The sequence below is a fragment of the Spermophilus citellus genome, assembly GCF_964194105.1.
Source record: "Spermophilus citellus genome assembly, chromosome: 9".
NCBI classification, from domain to species: domain Eukaryota; kingdom Metazoa; phylum Chordata; class Mammalia; order Rodentia; family Sciuridae; genus Spermophilus; species Spermophilus citellus.
The window spans coordinates 116,983,043-117,003,038 of NC_138191.1; the positions used below are offsets into that span (position 1 = coordinate 116,983,043).

General features: G+C 44.8%; 2 protein-coding genes across 3 annotated transcripts in view; one reads left to right on the forward strand and one right to left on the reverse strand.

Annotated features, from left to right (window-relative positions):
• The first annotated feature begins 428 nt into the window (after positions 1-428).
• On the forward strand, positions 429-8,040 carry FABP3 (fatty acid binding protein 3). Its single transcript, XM_081306773.1, has 4 exons — positions 429-586; positions 4,583-4,755; positions 6,452-6,553; positions 7,719-8,040. The coding sequence occupies exons 1-4, from the start codon at positions 514-516 to the stop codon at positions 7,770-7,772; spliced, it is 402 nt and encodes a 133-aa protein (XP_081162899.1). The 5' UTR covers positions 429-513; the 3' UTR covers positions 7,773-8,040.
• Positions 8,041-8,815: 775 nt separating this feature from the next.
• ZCCHC17 (zinc finger CCHC-type containing 17) overlaps positions 8,816-19,996 on the reverse strand; it is a 52,580-nt gene continuing 41,399 nt past the window's right edge. For both annotated transcript variants that reach the window (XM_081306771.1, XM_081306772.1), the window contains exons 7-8: positions 18,526-18,671; positions 8,816-9,586 (exon numbers count right to left, since the gene is read on the reverse strand). In XM_081306771.1, coding sequence (XP_081162897.1) covers positions 9,425-9,586; positions 18,526-18,671 — 308 coding nt within the window. In that variant the 3' untranslated portion in view covers positions 8,816-9,424. The remainder of the gene's footprint in view (positions 9,587-18,525; positions 18,672-19,996) is intronic.

Here is a 19,996-nt window from a genome sequence, read left to right on the forward strand (position 1 = left end):
TAAAATAAAGACCAAGATGCCGGGGCCACCGGAGTCAACCAGCTTTCCCCAGCGGGGTCACCGGGCAAGGGCGAGTTTCCTTTGTCCTCTAGTCTCATCTCGGCCGCAGGGACTGGTTGACGGACGCTCCGATGGCGTGCGCAGTGGCTTTCGGGCCGGCGGGGACCCAGCGCTTCCATCTCAGATTCCGAAGAGCGCCCTGAAACCAGGGAAAGGAGCAGGTGTTGCCAGCGTGGGGATGGGACTCCGCGGCCGGGGCGGGGCTGACGCAGGCGAGCCGGGACCAACGGCTGGTCCCCTCCCGCCTGGCCAGTGGGGGAGGGGCGCCCAGCCCCCAGGCGAGCGGGCGCTGGCCCTGGGCTTCCTATTTCGGGAGCCGGGGGGCGTGGGCCACGGCTCATCATGTGATGCCAGGACTATTTAAAGCGGCAGCTCGGTCGGAAAGCCGCGGTCTCGGAGTCTACAAGCCTTCCATCTCTCGCAGCTTGCTTCTCAGCCTAGCCCAGCTTCACCATGGTGGACGCCTTCGTGGGCACCTGGAAACTAGTGGACAGCAAGAATTTCGATGACTACATGAAGTCACTTGGTGAGCGAGCAGCCAGGCTCTGGATGCCGGCTGGGAAGGGGCTTGCCGCGCACCTAGCTCCGCACAGCGCTCTGCCGCTCTGGTTTCTTGTGCGCTGGCCGCATCCATTCCTCCTGGACAAGGTTGGATAGCGGGGCTCAGAGGTGGCAGCCTGGGCCAGGGCGTGGGGAGGCCTGTTGAATTGGGGCTTTCATGGTCCGAACCTGCCAGGGCTCTACCCGGATAAGGAGGGGCAGGTAGAAGGCCGCTGTGTCCTTAGATCATGTCAGGCAGGGAGTCGCTTTCGAGGAAGAGGAGTATATGACCTGGAGGTAGGGGGGGGAGGGTTTGGATAAGAGCACTGATCAAAGGCCCAGGGTGAGCCTGGGGAGAAAGAACGGGAATGGGTGGCACAGAAACCGGAGGAGTCTGAATCCGGAAAGGGAATGGGACAGATAGTGTACTGTGGCCTAAAGAAGTAGGAAAGACCAAGGAAGAGATTGAATGTTAAAGGGAGAGTCATTGGTCTAGGAGAGTATGGAGAACTGTGTGATTACAGAATGGGGAAGAATAGTTTCAAAGAATCCTACAGGTAAGGACCCTGGGAAAACTGAGGCCAAGATCAAGTAGAAATTTGTCATATAAATTCCATAGCTGAGCTGGTAAGAAAACCCAGGACTTAACCTCTATAACCCACAGCTCTTCCCACTACCCTATAGACACTGGGAGTGAGAGGAACTGCTTCTCTGAAGACTGACCTCAGCCCTTCCTTTACTAGTTTGCTTAGATGGAGGTGATAACCTTTCTCTGAAATTCTGGGCTCAGTTCTAGCCCATCAGGCTGGGACAGGGAAGCCTGGGATGATGATCATGGTTGAGATAGGTTCCATGCCTTGCTTCCAAGGAAGAAGGGCTGCTTGAAGCAGATAGGCAATGGTTGTATGTGGGGGTCCCTCTCAATCTTTGCTCCTAGTCCTCCCTTGGAATAGGTACTAAAAGTGTGGCTCTTGAGGTCAGAGCTCTCAGTTGCACCTACTCTATCCTGGGGACATGCCTAGTGACTCCAGGAAAGCAACTGTTGTTTGGAAGAGAAGCATGAGGCCTCACACAGCTGTTGGGGAATCTGGATTGCCTGGGTTTAGTTCCTCTTCCCAAAGCAGACATTTGGGCCAAAGGCCTGAGTCCTTGAACTGGGCTGCAACAAGCCCAGTTATTTCATTATTCTGCCCAACTCGGCCAGAAGCCAGGTCTCCCTAAGGACCTGTCATCTTTGGGTGCTAGAATCAACTCTGGACCTGAAACACACTAAGCACGTGCTCTAGCACTGAGCTATGCTCTTAACTCATGACAACTTCTTATGTTAGAGGGCTGGGATTCTATTTAGCCTGCTTTTCTCAGATGAAAGCCTGAGGCCCACTGAAGAAGGGAGAAAGAAAATATAAAAAAAAAAAAGAGTCTGATTGTCTTGCACAGTTGGTCTCAAATTCCTGAGTTCAAGTGATCCTCGCACGTCAGAGTTGGAGTCTGGGGCTGGGGTTGTAGCTCAGTGGAAGTGTGCTTGCCTAGCATGTGTGAGGCACTGGGTTCCATCCTCTGCACCACATATAAATAAAATAAAGGTACACTGACAAGTAAAAAATATTTTAAAGAAATCTAAAAAAAAAAGTATTGTCCATCTACAACTGGAAACATTTTAAAGAAAGAAAGAAAGAAAACAAAACACCACCTCAGCTCTCAGGAGCTAGTTTTGGCTTCATTTCCTTTTCTTTTTTTGTGGTACTGGGGACTGAACCCAGGGGTGCTCTATCACTGAACTATGCCCTCAGCCATTTTTCTATTTTTTTTAAAGGTGGACACATATCTTGGGGCTGGGGATGTGGCTCAAGCGGTAGCGCGCTCGCCTGGCATGCGTGCCGCCTGGGTTCCATCCTCAGCACCACATACAAAGATGTTGTGCCCGCCGAAAACTAAAAAATAAAAAAAAAGTCTCTAAAAAAAAAAAAAAGGCGGATACATCTTTATTTTTATGTGGTGCTGAGGATTGAACCCAGTGCCTCACACATGCCAGGCAAGTGTGCTACCACTTGAGCCATATCCCCAACCCAATTTTCTATTTTTTGAGACAGAGTCTAGTTGATGAGGCTGGCCTTGAACTTGCTAATCCTCCTGTCTCCCAAGTCAGTGGGATTACAGGCATGAGTCATCTTAGTTTCTTGTGTCTCAGTCCCACACTCTATGTCCCTGGATAGGTCCTGAGCAAACAGCTTCTGGTTGCAGTGACAAGGCCCACTTCTGCACTAGGGAGTATAACTGGCCTGACTCACTCTGATACCAGGAGGTAAGGCCCAGTCCCTCAATGGCCAGGTAGGGTGGGCTGGCATCAGTAGAACTGCAGAGTCAGTCCCTGCCCCTTGTGCCCTAGAGCAAGGGTTCTCGAGAGGCAGAAAGGCCCAGCTTAGTCCCACTGACCACAGGCACAACTGGTAGCCTTGGTGCATGCATTTGTGCTGGGCAGAATGGCATAGTGGGAACAGTGAACAGTCTGGGAGTCTAGAGCAGTCACTTGCTTTTTGACTTTGGATAAGACACCAGACAGAGCCTCATTTGTAGACTGGGAACAATAAAACCTACCCTTAGGGCTGTTCCAAGCATTAAGTAAAACAACCTGTGTAGAACATGTACAAGGCACACAGCTTCCAGCAAGCACTATGTACTCAGGTACATTAGAAAACCAGATACCACTTCACTACCCTGGGCTGCCTCCAGCCTCACCTCTGCCTTGGGGGACAGCTCAGCACAGGCTGCTGGGGGCAGCTGGGCACAGCAGTCATGATCAAAGTTCAGTAGCAGAAGGACAGATTCCAGGAAAGCTACAACCTGAAAGGATGAAGGCTTAGCCTAAAAGTTTGGTGTTCTTTTGCTTGTAGGACACTCAGGACTTTGTCCAGCACCCAGGGAAGCCATGCATAGGCCAGGAGAGTCCCCATAGGACCTCAGGCTAGGAATCAGGAGATGAGTTTTTCTTAACTTATTGTGGTTACCACTTTAGGCTTCTCCCAAGTCTCCTAGATTTGTACCTGATTCCTAAATCGGTCGTGTGGCCACATTTGGGGGATAAGAGTACTAATGCTTCTCAGGGGTAAAAATTTCCAAAGGTGGAAAATTCTTGTTCCCAGGGCTTTGGAAGCCTAAGTCCACTTTACCTGAGCTCGAGCTACTCAGGTGCCCTGGAGGGTCGCCTGGTGCTGTGTCTTGGGAGGTGGCATGGAGGAGCAGATAAGTAAGCTCTGTAGTGAAACAGTTAAGGCTTCAACTTCAGGTTTGTGACCCTGAGCTTAAACTCCATCTGTGTTTACATCTGTAGAGATACAGTGTAACTGTTATCAACCCTGCAAGGGGGCAGGAAGGACTGAACGGTGTACCTGGTACCTTATTATTTTTGGTACTCGGGATTGAACCTGGGGTATTCTAGTACTGAGCTACATCCCCAGCCCTAAGTCAGGGTCTTGCTAAGTTGTTGAAGGTTTCACTAAATTACCTAGTCTGGTTTCGAACTTGTCATTGTCCTGCCTCAGCCTTCCAAGTAGTTAGGATTACAAGTGTGTCACCGTGCCTGGCTACCTGATACCTTATTCCAATCTCAGTTCTGTCACTGTCTTACTATGGCATGCCTGTTCCTTATATTGGGGTTAAATTTGTTTGCTTCATTGTAAGAGGAAGACTGAATTTTTAAAAATAATAATGGCAGACAGATACAGCAGCAACACCTGTAATCCCAGTGAGCTGGGAGGCTGAGGCAGGAGGATCACAAGTTTGAGACCAGCTTTAGCAATTTAGTGAGGACCTGTCCCCAAATAAAAAATAAAAAGGCTGGAGATATGGCTCAGTAGTCAAGTGCCTCTGGCATATAAGGCCACACAAAGACTTAGGTTGATCCTGGTCTATGAATCATTCTTTGAGCTTGTGCAGTGCCTCTCAGTGGCAGCTCATATTCTCATAATCTTCCCCTCGCCCTCAGGTGTGGGCTTTGCTACCAGGCAAGTGGCCAGCATGACCAAGCCCACTACAATCATCGAAAAGAATGGGGACACCATCATCTTAAAAACACAGAGCACCTTCAAGAACACGGAGATCAGTTTTCAGCTGGGGAAGGAGTTTGATGAGACTACAGCAGATGACAGGAAGGTCAAGGTGAGTCAGGGAAGGGGGCATGGGGAACAAGGGTACTGAGACCCTTGTCATTGCACCCTGAGGAGCAGGCTCTCATAGGCAACTTGCATGACACAGTTTCATAAAGCCTGTTCAGTGCTGGATTGTTCTAGGTGCTAAATACATATTAGTTCTGTCCACTTGTTTTCTTTCCTCCCTTCTTGGGACTCAACTACCAGCTGCCGCTGGGAGTGGGCGGCACAGAGCCAGAATGTTCTGACCTTGTGCTCCTTTAGCTCCAGCTGGGTGACCTTGTGCAAGGTATGCCATAGCACTGGGTTTCTTTCCCCTTCCATAGACGGAGGAGTTAAGTGGCCGTGGCTGTGATCTGAAGTGCTCTGGGATTGATGCATAGGAGAAACCAGGGCCCTCCACTAGTAAGGTTGTCCAGGCCTCCACAGCTAAGCAGGCAGCTGGGAACAAGAGACTGAGACCTATCCAGATGTTCCCTCTTCTGCAACCTGTAACTCCCAAGCCTGGCCAGTGACCCTGAAAGTATTTCCAGTGTGGCCACCTGACAGGCAGTTAGAATCGTGTTCTGAGGTGGCCACTCAGCTGTCATGGGTGTTTGTAGTCTTCCCACAGTCTTAACTCCCTCTTCCAGGGGATGGGTAGTAAGCATCTACCCCCCAGTCTCAGGTCTCTGTTACCCCATGATGTTTTTGTCTTGGCAGCTTGCCTTAGGATTCCCAGCTCTGGACCAGGCATGGGAAAGAAATAAGGGACTCTGACTTCTAGGGTGTCTCTAAGCAGTGTCCTCTTCACCAGTACCCTAAAACACAGCTTTTCAGCTGTTTTCTCTTCCTCACAGTTGCCTACAGGAAGAACAGGGTAGGGGCTGTTTTCCTTGCAAAGGGAGAGGAGTTAAAGCCCAGTGCAGGATTGCACAGCAGGCTGGCAGCAGAGCAGGGGATGTTGGTTGCCCTAAGAAAGAAGCTGACCTTGGAAGGTCACAGCCCCACCACACACCACATATCCCTACCTCCTTAAGCTTGCCATATTCTTGAGGGGCAAAAACCCCATTCAAACACAGGGATGTGAATGTGAGGGCCAAAAATAATCTGCTCTGAGTGGGCAAAAAACTTTTGGAGGGATGAAAATGAGGAGTAAGGTGGGCTACAGATAGCACAGCAAGATAGAAGCAACCCAAACACATAATATGACCTTCTCATCTCCTGCTGAATCTTGCTTAGCAAGGTTCCCAAGTCTGGACTATAGCCCCCAGATTCCTAGAGAAGAGAGACCTGGGAAAGCTGCCAAATGAGAACCAGCTGATGCAGGCTGGCAGCACCCAGAGGACTAAGTGGGCCTTTGAGCCAGGGCTGAGGAACACTCCAGGGACACCCAGTCCTAGGACCTTGTAGTTGCTGCCCTCTTGTCAGCTGAAGGGGATCACATGATGTGGACTGAGAAGAGAAGAGGGAAGCCTAATACTCCCCATCTAAGGGTCTTTTAGGCACTGTGATGACCACGACCAGAAAGAGGTCCTCAGAACTCCTCCTCAGCCAATCTTTGTCAGGAATATGTACAGGAACATGTCTTCTGTATCTTGGAGGAAGCAGGGCTGTGGACATCACATAGCAGACAGGATAAGTGCTTTTCTTTCTCTTTCCCTTTCTTATCCTGTTCCTCAGTCCTGGCTCAGATCACTGCTCAGGCCTCTACCCTTTTTCCACAGTCCACTGTGACGCTGGATGGAGGAAAACTTGTCCACGTGCAGAAGTGGGACGGGCAAGAGACTACACTTGTGCGGGAGCTAAATGATGGGAAACTCATCTTGGTAAGATGGGCAAGTGTGGAGCCTTAGCTAACTGGTTACTAACCTGTAAAAAGCCAAGGTCATCCCCAGGAACCATCAAAGCTCGGATAGGAGAGGCACAAGAAAAGTCATAGCTTTGGACTCAAAAGGTCTGGATTTAAATCTCAGTTTATAGGCTGCATGACTTGGACAAGTCACCTTCTCCAAGTGCAAAGGTAAAGTGGGTATTAATAACACCTACCTTTTAGTGCTTCTGGGAAGTCTGAAAGAGACTGGGTATGCACAGCAGAAACCCTCACTGGGGAGGGAGGAAGATAGCAGATGCTCCACAGCCTAAGAGGAGATGGGAAGCAGGGCCAATTTGATTCCAGGCTCTCCAGGATAGGCTCCCATTTCCTATCAAAGCATTTCCTTCCCTTTCCTCTCTAGTGTTATGCTGTCACATGCAGGGGCAGCCTGGTGACTGGTGGGAGCACTGATGGACAGCACAACCCTTTCTTCCCCATTCCAGTAAGACCTCCTCTTAGAGTTAGTTCTAGGTCTGGCCTCCTGCAAGTACTTGATTATTGCCTAGGTAGAAAGTAGCAAAAATGGCTGGCTAAAAATCTGTCTGTTTAGACAAGCTTGGGGGCTTGAGAATGTACCCTTGAGGGAACTCTTCCCCCAGATTCAGGGCACAGATAGCAGCCACTGGGATCTCTACCTTCTAACTCCGCAGGGCCTCAGGTTCTTACCTCAGCATCTTCACTGCAGACCTTCCTGGGGAGCATAACTTGCTACCTTCATTCTTGCACTCAACATGGAGCCATTCTTGAATTCAGAGTTAGGAATGAAGTTCCTAGCTTTGGTGGGAATAGCACATACAGGACCAAATACTCACTGGCTGTTCAGACTATTGTGAGGCCATGGGCTTGCCTCTATGACACCAGACTGGTGGGGATCTGGCCCTGGCCCTGCCCCAACTTAGGGAACTTAGGGGAAGAATGGAGAGGTGGTAGCTTAGCACAGCCATTCCTCAAGTATTTCTGGACATTTTTATTCACCTATTTGTCTACTATGAGCCAGGCACCATCTTACCCATAAGGATGAAGGGAGCTGAATGATGTAAGAAAAAGAGGAACAAATTGTATCTTCTTTTAAGAAGATAGAGGTCTTCTCCTGTCTGACTCTCATCTTTCTTTTCCAGACACTCACCCATGGCAGTGTAGTGTGCACTCGCACTTACGAGAAAGAGGCATGACCCCCCAGCACTGTCACTGACTGTTCCTCTGTCAACTGGCCACCCCTGGACTCAACACCACATTGCCTCATTCTTTTCCTCTGGCATTTTGTATAAACCTACTTTGGAGAATTCTTCTGGGATCAGGTGACACCAGCCTGGATTCCCAGTTTCCATTGTGTATGTATGTGTTTCTTTTCTTTTTTTAAAAACTGTATCCAATAATGTTCTGAAGTCAATAAAGCAGAGCAGAGGCCATGCAGTTGCATCTGGTGATGTGGTTCTGGGAGTCTTAAGTTTCCCCAGGTGTCAATGGGCAGAAATAACTGCTTTAAGGCCACTTGAAACACTGGATGAGAAGCTAAAATGGACAATGTCAGGGACATTCAGTGATGATAGCTGCACCTACATCTTGCTTGACATTGCTCCTCCCTGGGTCAAATCACCTATTCCAGTCATTGGAGGGTTGGCCACTGAACTGTCACCTCTGGCCCATACTGCACTGAGTACTTTCTTTTATCTGGCTCTTTTTGGGATGCTGTGGTTTCTCCCTTCCCAGAGTACAGGATCCAGGCTTGGGCTACTGTGGGAGAAGATGACCAATGGCCAAGATGACTGCTAAGCTCTCATTATGCACCAGGCTAGTACTCAAAGGTTATAAATTCTTATTGGTTCTCTAATCAAATCTGGGAAAATAGATCATCTGATCATTACAGAAGGGTTTATAAGTGATCTTCCCAGAAAGTTGTGGCCTGCTAGTACCTCTAGCTTTGTACCAGCCCTTGGCTAGGCTTCTCTCCAAGGGAACATATTAAATGTTTTTCTATCAACTAATGCAGGTTCAGTGACTTTAAATCTGTTATGTTAACCAAGAAGAAGGATTATAAGAATAAGAACTTTGAGCAGGTTTCAAACCAAACACATTTCCATTTAGTGCCAGGAATTTAAGCAGAGACCTGAAGTGGAACTAGCCAAATCATACAGTAATAAATAGAAAGTAGAGCAATGACCTTGGCTTCATATGTCTGGTTCAGTGGTCTGTTGGAATGTCATATACAAGAGGTCTGTTGGAATGTCATATACAAGATAAGTCAAACTGCAAATGACTGTTTTATGGCTGTGGTCATTGGCTGTCACTTCTAGCCTAGTAGAACCATACTAGGGAATGGAAAAAGTGAGCACCACTTCTTACCACGTTCTCCCTCTTGCTGCCAGTTTCCCTCTGCTCCCCCGTAGGCAGCATAAACTAACCCATCGCCTGGTTCAAGACAGACAACGGGAAGGCACCAGTCACTGTTCAAATACAGCCAGGCTCTCACCTCCACAGCAGTACTTGTGGCTTTAGCCTGGACTCCTATAAAGGAATCCAGCTCTGGCAGTGGTAGCTGAGGAGGGTAAACAGACCTCCTGCTGAATGAAAAAAAAAAATAGGATGAATGAATGGGTAGGCCTCAGGGGTCAACTGCAAAGGGATCGGCAGCAGTAAGAAAAGAACTCATTCAGGCAGCTGCTTCTGACCTGTAACTCCCAAATCTGCTTGCTGCATTCCCATAGATGTCAACGGGGTGGGAGGCCATATTCTCACTATTGAGTCTTTTCAGGAGCCAGAGCTTCAAAGCACAAAACTCCTGGTTCCTTATTCTCTCAACCACCCCGTCCTCTCTTTTCTACTCTCATTCCTTGTGCTTCTTCTTATGCTTCTTCTTCTTTTTCTTTTTCTTGGCTGCCTTGCTGTCTTTTGATGTGTGCTTTGCTCTCTTGCCCGTATCACTCTCAGAGTCTGAGCTGTCGGAGTCAGATGACTTCTTGTCTCTGTGTTTCTTTTTCTTCTTTTCCTAAAAAGAAAAATTTAAAAACCAAGATAATACAATATCTATTATAAATTCCAGTATATATAAAACATACATGAATACATGTGTACTATACACATGTGCATATGGTATAGTGTACATATATCTATACAGAGTTGTATGTTTATTTTTAAGTTTTTTATATTTTTGTGGTACTGGGGATTGAACCCGGGATCACTCTATGGCAAGGCTATATCCCCAGCCCTTTTTATTTTGAGACAGGCTCTCACTAAATTGCCTAGGTTGGTCTCAAACTTGTGCTCCTCCTGCCTCAGCCTCCTGAGTAGCTGGAATTGCAGGCATGTGCCACTATGTTGCACTATGTGTACACATTTATACATACATATATATATATCCAGTATACACAGAAAACACTGGAAAAGACCCCACAATTGGTAACACAGGTTATTTCAGGAATGAACTCAAGTGGGGGGAGGATGGAGTTCCTTTATTTTTTGATTAAAAAAAAATATCGCTTCCTTTTCTTTCTCTTTTTCTTTTTTTAAGAGAGAGTGAGAGAGGGGGGAGAGAGAGAGAGAGAATTTTTAATATTTATTTTTTAGTTCTCGGCGGACACAACATCTTTGTTGGTATGTGGTGCTGAGGATCGAACCCGGGCCGCACGCATGCCAGGCGAGCGCGCTACCGCTTGAGCCACATCCCCAGCCCCTCCTTTTCTTTCTTTCAGTATTGGGAATTTAACCCTGGGCCTCATGCATGGTAGGGACATGCTCCACCACTGAGCTATTTCCCCAACCTTTTTATTTTGAGTCTTGAAAATGTGCCCAGGCTGTCCTCTAACTTGCAATCCTGCAGCCTCACCCTCCTAATGGGATAATGACATGTACCACCATGCCTGGCTCTCTTACTTCCATTTTTAAAAAAGTAGAGGATACTAAAGCTGAAAAGGATCTCTGGAGATTACCTAGTCTATCTAGAGACAGCGATTCACCTAATATCACAGAATAAAAGATTTATTAAGAGTTGTCTCCCAGTCTGTTCTCTATTGCCAAGAAAAAAAAAAAAAAATCCCTGCCATCAACGAGCTTCTGCCTGCTCTCCTTGAATATTTATCATGTCTAACTTTCACAACAACCTTGCAAGAGTATACTGATAAAGAACTGTCCCTAAACTAGACCCCCCCCACTACACACCATGCTGCCAAGAGTAAACAGTACAAACCCACACAAGAGATGGAAAGCAGGCTCCTAGGCTTCTATAGGGAAGTTGAAGCAATTTTAAGCATTACCTATGTCTTTTCCTTTAGTAAATTTTCTTCTTTTTTTTTGTTAGTACTGGAGATTGAACCCAGGTCCACTTTACTATTGAACTACATCCCCAATCTTTTTTAATATTTTGTTATCCACATCTGCCCCCGCTTTTTGTACCAGGGATTGAACCCAGGGGCACTTAACCACTGAGCTACATCCCCAATCTTTTTATATTTTGTTTAGAGACAGGGTCTCACTGATTTGCTTAGAGCCTCACTAAGTTGCTAAGGCTGGCTCTGAACTTTCAATTCTCCTGCCTCAGCCTTCAAAGTGAGTACTGGGATTATAGGCATGCTCTACTGCACCAGCACCTTATTAAGGTTTCTAAAAGTGGAAGAGACTATGGGAAGAAAAACAGGGAGAATGTAGAAGAGGGTGAAGCCACTGCTCCTCCTGCAGGCTTCCAACCAACATCCTGAGAGAAGCTGGCTGTGAGATCACAGTGAACTAGGTGTTCAACCTAGACCTGAGAAGTTACTATTCTGTAACCTTGGCCAGTCATCTCACCTCATTGAGCCCAGCCTCTGCAAATGGAAAATAGGTAAGAACAGTACTTATGTCACATGGATGTGGTGATTTAATGAGACAGTTATCTATGGCTTTGAGAAGTTGGAAGCCACTTGTCCCAGATCACAAAGGCAGGAATGGGATATGCATATGGATGATGTGAATGAAAATCTCCTGAGTTATCCTATGTGTAGCACAAGGACCCTCTTCCTATAGAATTATGGGAGGCATCATGGTATGATGAATGATTTTAAAGTAAGAATTAAATTCAAATTTTAGCTCTGCCACTTAGCTTACTATGTCACTTGAAACATGGAACCTACCTTTCTTGAATCTCAGTTTTCAGTGAATTAGAAATAAGTATCTTGAATAAGAAATAAACTCTAACTATAGTGCCTGTGCCTGATTCGTTATGCCTAGATAACCAGCAGTGTGTTTTTCAGTGCTGAGGATCAAGCACATGGCCTTTGCACATGCTACACAAGTGCTTTACCACCAAGCTATAGAATTATTTTTCTCTTATTTCAGAGAACTACCAGAATGTTCTTATAGTTTGACCAAGTGATTATAGCAGATGAGTCAAGTTGTAAAAAGAGGTTAAACCAAAACTCTTTCTTGGTAACTCCAATGGAGTAGTGAGTAGTTACAAAGCTCCCTGGACCCACTATAACAAGCATGGCTGGGAAGAGCTGAGATTTAGCCAACTGATGGTTTGGCTTATGGTGCTGTACCTTTCTGGATGGCAAGACCACATGAGTCCATCATAGGATAGTATGGGCTTGGGAGTCTGCTCCTTTTTTTTTTTTAATATTTATTTTTTAGTTTTCGGCACACATCTTTTTTTTTTTTTTTTTTTTTTTTTTAAGAGAGAGTGAGAGAGGGGAGAGAGAGAGAGAGAGAGAGAGAGAGAATTTTTAATATTTATTTTTTAGTTTTCGGTGGACATAACATCTTTGTTTGTATGTGGTGCTGAGGATCGAACCCGGGCCGCACGCATGCCAGGCGAGCGCGCTACCGCTTGAGCCACATCCCCAGCCCAAGTGTCTGTTTCTTATGTAGGGTAGGGTCCTGGGCAAGTAAGTAAGTAAATACAGTCTGGCACCAATTCCCTCTAGCCCAGTCTAGGTAAGGAAATAATAATATTGTCTTATTAAAAAGCACTACCAGCTTCAAGTTTTTTTGTTTTTGTTTGCTTTTTCCCCTCTTATGGTTCTGGGGATTGAACCCAGAGGCACTCTACCATTGAGATACATCCTCAGCCATTTTTATTTTTCATTTTGAAATTGGGCCTTGCTAAGTTGCTGAAGCTGGCCTCAAACTTGCAGTCCTCCTGCTCTGGCCTTCTAAGTCACTGGGATTACAGGTGTGCACCACTGTATACAGCTTGTTTCAAAGTTTTTAGTTCCTAATCATCATCATCATCATCATCTGCCGGGGTCAAAATAAATGATTTTTTTTTTTTTTTTAGATGGTGTCTCACTATGTTACCCAGGCTGGACTTTAAAACTGGCAATTCTCCTGCCTCAGCCTCACAAGTAGCTAGAATTTTAAGTGCACGCCACTATCTTCAGATAAAACTCATGAATTATTATTCTCATTTTACAGATGGAAAAACTGCAACTCAGAAGTAAAATGAGTTCACCAAGGTTAAAGCAACAAGAACTTGTCTTTTCTAACAGAGTTCCATAGTATTTCTACTTTACTCTCAACTTCCCAGTTGAGAAGGGAAGAATCACTAGAGAACCCTGGCAAGCTGAAACACAGGCTCTCGCTAGTGAAGACTGGGGAGATGGTCTTCTCCTAGACCTCAATCTCAATGCCAAAGTGCTTTTGCAGCCTGAACAAGACAACCAAGACTCCAGCAACTGGTGTCTTTTTCACTAGTCATCCCTAAGCAAGAGAAGAACAAAAGAACAGTTACTTCAGAAGCTGGAGTTCAGCAGGAAAGTTCAGAGTTGGGTGGGGGAAGACCTAGAGGGCTAAAAGCTGCTTCTGGTCCTGGACTGCATTGCATTCAAGTACAAAGGGGAACAGAGAGTAAAGAGTAAGCTGAGCATGGTCTTACAGGTCTGTAATTCCAGTTATTTGGATGGCTGAGGTAGAAAGATGGCAAGTTTGAAGCCAAAATGGGAAATTTAGTAAGACCCTGTCTAAAAAGGAAAAAAAAAAAAAAAAACTATAAAGGGTGTGTGAGTCCACAGCTAACAAGTAGGAAGCACTGGAAAGAAGCCACTGCTCAAACATAGCTCTGAGACTCTCTCGAGGTAAAAACCACATACTGGTTACTAGAGCATTTCCTCTATAGTCTTGAAACAGGAGAGCAACACCCCAGTGTGAGAGAAAAACAAAAATAAAAGCAAAGGGATGGGGATGTGGCTCAAGCAGTAGCGTGCTCGCCTGGCATGCACGGGGCACTGGGTTCAATCCTCAGCACCACATAAAAATAGAATAAAAAAATACAGATATTGTGTCCATGTAAAACTAAAAAATAAAAAAATAATAAAATAAAATAAATAAAAGCAAAGACTAAGAAAGGGGAATAACAGCAGTAAGCATTTATACAGTACATAATTTTCTAGAAGCTGGGCTGTGTACTTTGCACATATATCTCATTTAAACCTTCATCAACAAATTTATCAAGTGGGCATAATTATCAGGAAAAAAAATTGCAACCTCAACAAGGATGACTGAGATGAAGCAACTGGCGTAGGTGGTAGCACCTGGACATGACTCAGGCTGGGTCCCAAAGCAGATGTTTTTAGTCCTGTCTGTACTAAAGGCAGCACCTAACAGGTGGAGGTGAAAGACTTGTATACTGAAAACTACAAAATGTCACTGAAAGACATTAAAGACACAAGGGTTAGGGGTGTAATTCAGTGGTAAAGCATGTGCTTAACATGTGCAAGGCCCTGTGTTTGATCCCCAGCACCATAATGAAATAAGATAAGTAAATAATTAATTTAAAGGCCCAAAAGGAATTGATATGGTTAAGATGTCTATTCAGGGGATACATATGTAGCTCAGTGAAAGAGCTCTTACCAAGCATGCACAAGGCCCTGGGTTCAATCCCCAGTATGGGGGAGGGGGGAAGGGATGTCCATATGTTCCTCCTACCCAAAGTGATCTACAGATCACTAGCTGTTTGACAGTCCACACACTGCAACCCCTATCAAAATCTCAATGATTTTTATGTGTATGTACGTGTGAAATAGAAAAAAATTCATACAGATCACAAAGGACCCTGTATAGTCAAAATGATCTTGAAAATGAGGAACAAAGTTGGAAGATTCACATTTCCTTACTATATAAAGCTAAAGTAATCAAAACATTGGGTACTGGCATAAGAATAGGCACAGAGACTCACAGAATAGAAATAAGACCCCAGAAAAATCCTCATGTATATGGTCAAATGATTTTGATGAGGGGGCCAAGATCATTTCTTTTTTTTTCTTTCTTTTTTTTTTTTTAAAGAGAGAGTGAGAGAGGAGAGAGAGGGGGGAGGGAGGGAGGGAGGGAGGGAGGGAGAGGGAGAGAGAGAGAGAGAGAGAGAGAGAGAGAGAGAGAGAGAATTTTTAATATTTATTTTTTAGTTCTCGGCGGACACAACATCTTTGTTTGTATGTGGTGCTGAGGATCGAACCCGGGCCGCACGCATGCAAGGCGAGCGCGCTACCGCTTGAGCCACATCCCTAGCCCCCCAAGATCATTTCTTAAGACCATAGATGGTCTTAAGAAAACTGGATATCTACATGCAAAAAAACTTTTGGACCAGTTGGGCACAGTGGCATATGCAACTAGCAACTCAGGAGGCTGAGGCAGGAGGATTGTATGTTCCAGGTTAGACTCACAATTTAGCAAGACCCTTAGCAACTCAGTAAAACCCTGTCTCAAAATAATTTAAAGGACTGGGTATGTGGATCAGTGGTAAAGCATCCCTAGAATGAATCCTCAATACCAAAAGAAAAAAATCATTTTTTGTACTCTTCTTTAAATCAATATGAAAATTAACTCAGAATAAATCAAAATCCTAAATATATAACTCTTTGAAGAAAAATAGGGGAAATGTTTCATGACATGACCTGGCAATGGTTTTTTGAGCATGACACCAAAAACAAAGGCAATGAAAGAAAAAAACAGGTCACCTGCACTTCATCAAATTATAATTATTTGTGCAAGGAATGCGATTATCATGTGAATATATTCACCCAGCATGTGTGAGGCCCTGGTTTTGATTCCTAGGACTACCAAAAAAAAAAAATAAAAAAAAGGTTAAGATGGTAAATTTTTGCATAGTCTGAATGCAAGACATGTAAGGAGATAAAATATATAGTAGTAGTGGAAGTAGGAGGGAGAAACAGAATTTTGAGAGGCAATTTAAAATCTGCCCCTGGCAGGACTTGGTCACTGACTAGATGTAGGATAAAAATGACAAGAGGAGGTTTCTTTCTTGGGAAACTGGGAAGGTACTGCTGCCACTATAACAAGTAATATCATACTGAAGGATAGAAAAGGTTTTGGTGGGGGCAGTGGGGAGGAGGTAAAGAAGAGATTAAGGTAGTCATGATAGCATTAATTAGAAAATACTTGTTAGTGCTGAGTGAGGTGGGACACGCCTGTAATCCCAGTGGGTCAGGAGGCTAAGGCAGGAGGATCTGAGTTCAAAGCCAGCCTCAGCAAAAATGAGACACTAAGCAAATCAGTGAGACCCTGTCTCTAAATAAAATACAAAATAGGGCTGGGGATGTGGCTCAGTGGTCGAGTGCCCCTGAGTTCAATCCCTGGTACCCAAAACCAAAAACCAAAAACCAAACAAACAACCACAATAACAACAACAACAAAAAAAAAAAAGCAATAAGAAATGAAGATAGTATGCCAGGGCATGGTGGTACCCGACTATAATCCCAGCAGCTTGGGAGGCTGAGGCAGGAGGATCACAAGTTCAAAGCCAGCCTCAGCAACAGTGAGGTGCTAAGCAAATCAGTGAGACCCTGTCTCTAAATAAAATACAAAATAGGGCTGTGGATGTGGCTCAGTGTTCGAGTGCCCCTGAGTTCAATCCCTGGTACCCCCCACCCCCTCAAAAATAAAGATAATACTTGGGGCTGGGGATGTGGCTCAAGCGGTAGCGCGCTCGCCTGGCATGCGTGCGGCCCGGGTTCGATCCTCAGCACCACATACCAACAAAGATGTTGTGTCCGCCGAGAACTAAAAAAATAAGTATTAAAAATTCTCTCTCTGTCCTCTCTCACTCTCTCTTTAAAAAAAAAAACAACAAAAAGTGTCCTTAAAAAAAATAATAAATAAATAAAGATAATACTTAATTTGTAGATAATGCCCACCGAGTGCAAAGATTTCACCATAGTCGTTGTATTACTAGAGTCTGCAATGCCTGGCACAAAATTATCATTCAATAAAAGTGCCAGAGATCTAGAAACAAAATAATTGGTCACAGAAAAATCCTACATGAGCACTGTGGGCCACCATGTGGTGGCACATGCCTATAACTGCAGTGACCCAAGAGGCTGAGGCAGGATGATTCAAAGTTCTGGGCCAGCCTCAGCAACTTAGTGAGGCCCTGTCTCAAAATAAAGCATAAAAAGATTGGGGATGGCTGGGTGCAGTGGTGCAAGCCTGTAATTACAGTGACTCAGGAGGTTGAGGCCTTAAGCAACTTAGCCAAGACCCTGTCTCAAAATAAAAAATAAAAAGGGCTAGGGATGTGGCTCAGTAGTTAAACGCCCCTAGGTTCAATCTTTGGTACCACGGGGAAAAAAAGGATTGGGGATGTAGCTTAGTTGTAAAGTGCTCCTGGGTTCAATTCCCAGTACTGAAAGGAAAATCATAGTATACCATTTTCTGATCAAACTATAGCAGAGTTTGTTTCCTTTCTGTGAAGTATGCTATTGATGCATGGTTTCTTTCTGTACTACAATACAGTCTGTTTTATAAATTGGTCTCTGCTCTAAGTAGTAGAAAAAGAGACAGAACTTGGTGAACAGAACTCCCAATGTTTTACACTACTGGGGACAGATAGGTACTTTCTAGAAGGCAATTTTATAAAATGTATAAAGTCTTAACTCAGTAATCTTACTTCAGAATCTCTACCATGCGGCCTGCGCAGTGGTTTCATTAATGAGGTTCTAGGCATAAAGTTAGTTAGAAGAGATCGAAATAAAACACACAAACCAGTTACCTTATTTATATTGCTAGGTCCAAGACGGCTCACCTCCCTGGTTCCCGCCTCCAGCCGCCCAGCAGGGCAGCGAGGATTACTCTGGGCTAGCAGGAGAGAGAGCGAGCAACACGCCTGGGAGTAGCCTTTTATTTGGGGAACAAGAGATTCAGGGGAGAATTTCATCCAATGAAGGTTGAGGGGGGGCTGCACTCCAAGGTCAGGGTCAGTGATTGGGTCTCCGGGGTCAGTGGTCACGCACACCCCCACACGGATGGGCTCTCTCATCAGGAAAGGGTCGGGAAAGCTCCGACACAGCCAGAGCGCCTCAGGCCCTTAACGGGAGTCACCCAATCACGTGTCAGAATGGCTCCCCACAAGAATCTATGCTTAGAAAATAGTATGAGATGTAGCCAAAAATTTATGTTGTAAGTGATAAAAAATATTCAGTAATCACAAAGCAAATTAATAATCATATAGCCATGAGGTAGAATACTGTGTTGCTCTTACATCAAGTTTTTGAAGAACAATTAAAACTAGAAAGTAAGGGCTCAGTGGTAGAGCGCTTGCCTATCATGTGCAAGGCACTGGGTTCGATCCTCAGCACCACATAAAAATAAATAAAATAATGGCATGTGTCCAAAAACAACTATAAATAAGTAAATAAATAAATAAATAAAAACTAGAGAATAAGATGAAAAAATTAGAGTATAAACTATACCTAGTTTGACCATAATTCTGTTTCCATGTATAAACACACATATGTACATACATATATACATGTATATACTTATTATGACCTAAAAAAAGATTAGAAAATACTAGAAATATTAAAAAATGTCTTTCTGAGTAGAAAGATTACTGGAGATCCTCAATTTTCTTTGTTTTTCAGTATTTCTAAAATTTCTGCAAAAAGTACAATTTCATTTTAAAACTTGAAAAAGTATGATAAATACAAGCAAGAAAGCACACACCTTCTTTCTTTTCCGGGAAGAATTCCTCATGGAATCAGGTTTCTCAAATTCTGCTGACTTTGTCTCTTCTTCCTCCTCTTCCTCATCAGGTATCAGAGAATATTTGGTCCCACCTGGTTGCATGAAGCAATCTTTTGCAAAGTGACCTGAAGAAGAAAAGTAGAAAAGTTAGAGAGGGAGAAAGAGTCTCTCCTCTCAGCAGGAGGATCTTCCCCAGAGGGTCTTGACAGGAGCTCAGTGGTTCAGGAGATATTATTGAGTCAGTTCAGAGAAAATTTTCTGTCACCTCAAGATGGCTTTGTTCAATCAACCACAGCCAAATAAGCAGTCAACTTTAAGAGCCACAGGAAACACTGGTGCTGCTTTGGAAATGGCAGAGTATATGAGGATGCAGGCTTGGGCTGCCCTCCATTAGGCTTATTCATTTTTAAAGATCAGTTTGGGAAGTTATTCTTGACAATAAAAGGCTGCTCCAGAGAGCAGGATGCTGATCAGAGGGAGCTGAGTGGCAGGCCAAGCCTTAAAGGAAGAAAGCTGGCAGGAAGTGGACACTCACATCCAAGCTAATACACAGAGAGGCAGGCACAGTCACCTAGAGGCACTCAACATTTACAGATTGTCAGGCCTGGCAAGGGCCTTAGACATCATCAAATCCAACATCCTGAATTTGCAGACTGGGAGAGCCTACAGTTAAGAAGTAGCTCAAGGTCACATAGATAGCCGCAGAGCTAAAACTTCTTATAGGTCCCATGCCTCTCTGCCTTGTGCTCTTCTTGCTGCACCCAAACCAACAACCTTTGGCCTGATCTTTGCTGACTGGGACAAATTCCACCTCTCCGTATTCTTTTCTGCTTTAATATGATGCCTGGTGTATACAAGTTGAAAGTAGGAGATTCCACTCTTCCTGAGCCTTCGGTGCTGTTGAGGGACTGTTAACAGATGCTGTGTCCTACACAGATAGTTTTGTTAAACTTCTGGTGGATCCTGTTTCAGGGCCACAGAGGAACTTCATGAGATAATTAAAAAGCTATGTTGGGGCTGGGATTGTGGCTCCGTGGTAGAGCATGCATCTTGCACGTGTGAGGCCCTGGGTTTGATCCTCAGCACCACATAAAAATAAATAAAGGTATCATGTCCATCTACAACTAAAAAAAAAGCACTGCTAGGTCCAGAAACTTGATAGTGCCTGGAAAAGGAATATAGTACAGAGTTTTCCAAATATTTGGAATGTCTCCATAATTCCCCTGAGGAGGTATTCTTTCTCTCAATTTTACTTTTCCCTTCTTCCCTCTATGCTAATAATAAATAGGGGCTTAAACCCCACAACTTCAATCAGGGCACAAATCTGCTACTAGTTGTAGAAAGATAAACAAAGAAGGCTAGATGGAGGGCTAGGGAGAAGAGGTGACAAATTGAGGTCACTCTGAAAATGAGAAGCTGGCAGGCCTTCTCATTATAGCTCCAACAAGGG